This window comes from Bufo bufo, chromosome 1 (genome assembly GCF_905171765.1).
Source record: "Bufo bufo chromosome 1, aBufBuf1.1, whole genome shotgun sequence".
Taxonomy (NCBI): Eukaryota; Metazoa; Chordata; class Amphibia; order Anura; family Bufonidae; genus Bufo; species Bufo bufo.
In genome coordinates this window covers 74944641-74950640 of record NC_053389.1, presented here as the reverse complement: position 1 = coordinate 74950640, position 6000 = coordinate 74944641, and the positions used below count along the sequence as shown (strand labels likewise).

Here is a 6000-nt window from a genome sequence, read left to right as displayed (position 1 = left end):
TTTTTTTTTATTATTTTTTATTACACCCCATTTGGAATTTTCCCCCCGCTTCCCACTACATTGTATGCCATATTAAAGGGTGGCATTAGAAAATACAACTTGTACAGAAAAAACAAGCCCTCATACAGCTAAAAATAAAACAAAAGTTACAGCTCTGGAAAGGCAGGGAGTGAAAAACAAAAACGCAAAAACAGAAAATCACTTCATCAGAAAGGGGTTAAACAATAAACGCTTTTCTTATGACACTGATCAGCAACCTTCAGCACTCCAGGTGCTGTGAAACTACAACTCCCAGTAAGCAAACTTATCCTATAGAAGTGAAGAGGATTCAGGGAGTTGTAGTTTAAGAACAGCTGGAGTGCCGGAGGTTGATCTCTGCTCGAGGGTAAAAGTTAAAATTCTTCAGTGAAACAGCAGCCTCTAGTGGTCAATTCTGAGAAACGTCTGCATACTGAACAACACGCATTTCGAGCCTTACACGTTTTTATATTTTGTGAAGCTGAAAGCTACAGTATAATCAGTAGTGCAGTGAGGACACCTCTCTAGGTGAGCTGACATACCATATTTATTTCTCTATATGCATATTAGGTGCAGGGGCGTAACTATCAGGGAAGCAGGGGAAGCAGCTTAGAAAGGGCCCGGGAGCAGTAGCAGGGGTGAGGTGGCAAGGTTGGCAAGTGGCAGGAGGCCAGGGGTTAAACCTTACTAAAATATGACACCATTAAGAAAGATGCTATAAATAAATGGAAAGTATAAAATGCCTTAATTATTAATGTAGTTTATTATTTATTTTATATATTTCATCCAGGTAACCAGGTATGACATGTCAAACTTCAAAAAAAGGAAAGTTGATCATTTTGGGCACATTTATTAAAGATTTTACTAAAATGCTCTAAATTTATTAAGAGGTGTCATATCTGGTGCCTTCTGTGCGCCACAAACTGAAATCTACAGCAGCTATGGGATGGCACACATTTTAGGTATGTTTTTTTGCACCAGTTTTCTAAACGAAATGATTGTAAATGTAGAGGGCTACAGTGCTTCGAACCCTTACCCTAAGCCCCATCGACTTTTTAAAAAGTGTCGAGAGCATCAAACAATTATGAAGAGTCAAAGATCTTTTGTAAATGTGCCCCGGTGTCTGTAAATGGTGGCTGTCGAGCTGTTGATAAACTACAACCCTCAATATGCATTGACAGCTAAACCTTGTCACTTTCAGGAGGTGCACAGGCTGCAGAGCAGTGTGGTATACACATACATTAGAAGAATTACAATGAAGTGACTTTTGACTGTACCCATGGAATAACACCTGGAGACAACAATGGCATTTCTGTCATCCAAATTCTACATCTCTTTCATATTCAAAGATGTCCTCCATATCTTCCACCAGCATCATATGTAATTCTGTTAGAATAGATTCTAGTGCCTGAAAGAAGGACAAATAAAATTATGGAGATATCATTTTGAATGGCGGCAAAGGGATCCAAGATATGCAATCAAGCAAACTCCAAACACATGTATTTACCAGTCCCTTAAACAGTAAGTGTCCGTATATTATCAACTACAGTCAGTACCCTTATACCAGTACCAGCCAAATTCAGTACTCATATACCAGTACCAGCCATATTCAGTACCCTATACCAGTACCAGCCATATTCAGTACCCATATACCAGTACCAGCCATATTCAGTACCCTATACCAGTACTAGTCGTAATTAATGTTCGTATACTAATGCCAGACACATTCAGTGCCCTTAGTACCAGGCATAATCAGTACCGTCCGTATACCAGTACCAAAACCATTCAGCGCCTTTATGTCACTGCTAGTCACAGTCTGTATTCAGTACTATAGCCTTACAAAAGTTAGTGCCCTTATACCATTACCAGCCATAGCGAGTGCTGTTACAACATTTCCAGCCACATGAATGGACCCTGCTGGGCACATGTAACATGACGGTTAAGGTTCTTTGTAGAGATGAGCAAACCTTTGTATGACGTTCGCAGGATTTTTCAGTTAAACTTTTCCTAGAAACCAAGAATAGTCTCACCTGGAATACACTCATGCATATTTTTGGTCTCCTTTATGATAAACCATATCCTAAAGAGGGTGTCAGTCCACCAAGTAAGGCACATTTCTCTTGAAACATTCTCTCTTGCTCTTTTTGAAAGAGAACTAGATTGCATGGTTTGTTGGGAGAGTTACAAGCTTTGTGGGGCGTTGTAATTCTCTTGTCTCACTTTCTGTTGAATTTTACTTACTGGAGGTCTCTTTCACACAGTGGATTGGCAGACATACCTTTAAACATGCTTCCGTATTAATACTAGAAAAATAGCTAAGCCAGCCTCACATCAACAACTAGCGCTTTCAGGACAAAAGCCCTTTATCAGAGTAAAGCAAATGATAACAGCTTTTCTATTTGCAAGGCCTTAGGGGCAACCTTTAGGTGGGTACTATTTCTATATCTGGAGACCAGTTGATATATGATGTATGATTATTGTAGGCTAGACAATGTCTCTCCTGATTTGTGGGGAAAACATACGCAAATTATCATGACCAACATCTGCTGGCATCAGATTGGTTTAGGAAAGCTTATTTGAATGTCTTTCCAAGAAACCCAAAGGGGCATCGCCTTGCCTACAATACTGGGCACAAGTACTTGGCATAGACCAGTGATGGCTAACCTTGGCACTCCAGCTGTGGTAAAACTACAACTCCCAAGATGCCCCCCTTGCTTGTCTGCTCTCAGAACTCTATAGAAATAAATGGAGCATGCTGGGAGTCGTAGTTTCACCACAGCTGGAGTGCCAAGGTTAGCCATCACTGGCATAGACAATGCACATATATTGTTGAGAAACACACATTTGTGTTATAGTCTTTTTCTCTCTCTCTCCAAAACATTTTTGTGTGAATCTGAACTTTTAGAAAAATTCAGACCGAATCATGAACTAGTTGAACCAGTTCCATCATCCTTAGTTCTTTGCAAACTTTCAGGAAAGTGCGACATGACTATAACATATCAAAACACCCTAAAGGTTCTCCAAAGGAAGCATTCAAGTTAAAATTGGGAACATACCACTTTGCTAACTGTGTTTTGGTGGAAAAGCATTGCTGGGTAGTTTTCAAAGGTGTTTCTTTGCACTTGTTGAATATTAACTTGCTCTCGTAGAAGTACATCGAGCACGACACCTATAATCAAAGTTATAAATAACATCAGTGTTAAACACATACAATAAAATGACAACTCTAACATATAGATAAGTGTTTCTCATGGCTTTAAAGTGGTTTTCTTGTCATGACAACCCTTGTACATGAGCTATAGGGTTTGCAGTGGTCAAAATTGAGACTGTGACCTTGAATTCCATAGGCCCCCCACTTGCACCTAGTACATTAGAGATGTGCTGCAACCCAGCTGCTATATGCTGCTGGGTCACTTGTCTTATGGGGGAAGCTGATGAGTGAAAAAGCATTGGTCTATCTACCCAGCTTACTTCCAGGGACCAGGACACTGCACCGTCATGCAACTAACACAGGGGGAGCACAGAACAAAGTTTACTGCTTCCATTGCTGCTATGGTAACTACTGTATAAATTACTATGCACTGAGCTCCTTCTTGCGGAGGATATATATATACACACAGTATATATGGAAAATGAATAAAGAACACCTGAAAAAGCGAATGCGATTAAGCTAAGATTGAGAAAGTATAAATTGCTATTGCTGCTTGGTCAATAATCACACAACCAAGATGGTCCATCCTTTATTTTAGTTTCTGCAGCAGGGTGGCATATATATTAAAGCAGGGTCTCAATAATACTGGGTGGTATCTTCCCTTGCTGCCTTACAAAGTGCCACTCTTGCATGGTAATAGTCAATTGGAGCCATAGTTCATCCAAGTTGGTTGTTGGTTGCTGTGCATGTGAGATCCATCGCCCCATCCAGTCCCAGACATCCTCAATGGAGAATGTGATTGAGCTGGCCAGGGGAGCTTCTGAAGGCTGGTCAATGATCCCTCCACGAATACCAATTGGGAACAGTCATGGTAGCTAATGGCACCCCAAACTATGACACATGGGTTTTGGCTCTGTGTCTCCGCACTATACATGATGGCAGTAGGTATTCTCCAGCCCTCCAGCAGACTCTTATGCGTCCATCATTAGTACAAAGGCAGAACCTGCTTTCATCACTATTGTTTGCTATTCATTCTTCCAATAAGAACTTCTCACGGCACTAATGTAGCCACTCTTGGCGATAATGTGAAGACAGTTGTAAAAGAGCTTGTGGAGGGCATAAATGCAGTCCTGCTTCAAGTAGACGGTTTTCTTATGGTCCAGTGAGTCCCTGCAGAGGCTACTGCAGAACCGATTTGGGATGACATGGCTTTTCTTATACAGCAATCCTGGCATGCATCTGCCTGTCCTGACTTCCCAGAACCCTCCCATGTATGAGTTCCCTTCTCTGACCACTGTTGACACCACTGATGCATTACATAATTGTCCCATACAACTCATTACGGGATTTGACAGATGGACCACCCAGCTTCTGGAAGCTCCGCTGTTAGGTTCTTTTCAAAGACTGTTAATTCATAAATAGTGGGCACCTTAACAAAATCAACAGTCCTGCGAGTTTTCCGCGCGGGTGCAATGCGTGAGTTGAACGCATTGCACCCGCACTGAATCCAGACCCATTCATTTCTAAGGGGCTGTGCACATGAGCGGTGATTTTCACGCATCACTTGTGCATTGCGTGAAAATCGCAGCAAGTTCTATTTTGTGTGTTTTTCACGCAACGCAGGCCCCATAGTAGTGAATGGGGCTGCGTGAAAATCGCAAGCAAGTGCGGATGCGGTGCGATTTTCACGCACGGTTGCTAGGAGACGATCGGGATGGGGACCCGATCTTTATTATTTTCCCTTATAACATGGTTATAAGGGAAAATAATAGCATGCATAGTACAATAGCGCTGGAGGGGTTTAAAATAATAATAATAATAATTTAACTCACATGGTCCGTCACATGATCCATCACCATGGTAAAAGATCATGTGACGACCATGTGATGAGCGTAGTGACGTCATCAAAGGTCCTATTCCTCACAGAACAAGACAGAAGAGATGCCGGCTGCGTGAACAAGTGGATTAAGGTGAGTTAAATTATTTTTTTATTTTTTTTAACCCCTCCAGCCCTATTGTACTATGCATTCTGTATTCAGAATGCTATTATTTTCCCTTATAACCATGTTATAAGGGAAAATAATACAATCGACACAACCTTAAACCCAAACCTGAACTTCTGTGAAGAAGTTCGGGTCTGGGTACCACATTCAGTTTTTTATCACGCGCGTGCAAAACGCATTGCACCCGCGCGATAAAAACTGAACAACGGAACGCAATCGCAGTCAAAACTGACTGCAATTGCGTACCTACTCGGGCGGGTTTGCCGCAACGCATCCGGACCTTATCCAGACACGCTCGTGTGAAAGAGGCCTAAGAGAAAAGACAAACTGCGCTGTCAAACAAAAAATTAACAGATTGATGCCAGACAAAAAAGTCTGTGGAGTATGTCTATTTAACGTAAGCATCTTAAAAATTTGACCACCACATGTAACAGCCTCCAGCATTGCCATATTGTAAAATAGGCTTTTTTATCCTAAATCATTCTAGGTGTTCTTTTTTCATTTTGCAGTAGTGTATATATAAAGCCCCGAGGTATGCCATGTACCATATAGTGTCTACAGCAGTCACCTTCCATACTTCCTGGCATCACTATGAATTAACCTTTTTATATATATATCATCATATAATAATAAATATATTTTGACATACGGTACTTGGTATTAGATGAGGGGTAGGCAGCACTGGTGCACTGAGGTCCAACAGCTTTCAGCTAAGCTCCTGATGGCCACCATAGAAAGGGTCTCCTACTCAGTCCCCCCCCCCCTTCCCCTCCGCCCCCCACACTTCTAGCCAGAATGGAAAGCCTTTACGAAATAAAATAACAGCTA

General features: G+C 41.5%; 1 protein-coding gene across 2 annotated transcripts in view; it reads right to left on the bottom strand.

Annotated features, from left to right (window-relative positions):
* Positions 1 to 831: 831 nt before the first annotated feature.
* The window catches only part of LOC120986835, a 129032-nt gene continuing 123863 nt past the window's right edge, over positions 832 to 6000 (bottom strand). For both annotated transcript variants that reach the window (XM_040415540.1, XM_040415539.1), the window contains exons 11-12: positions 3075 to 3187; positions 832 to 1426 (exon numbers count right to left, since the gene is read on the bottom strand). In XM_040415540.1, the coding sequence (XP_040271474.1) occupies positions 1334 to 1426; positions 3075 to 3187 (206 nt within the window). In that variant the 3' untranslated portion in view covers positions 832 to 1333. The remainder of the gene's footprint in view (positions 1427 to 3074; positions 3188 to 6000) is intronic.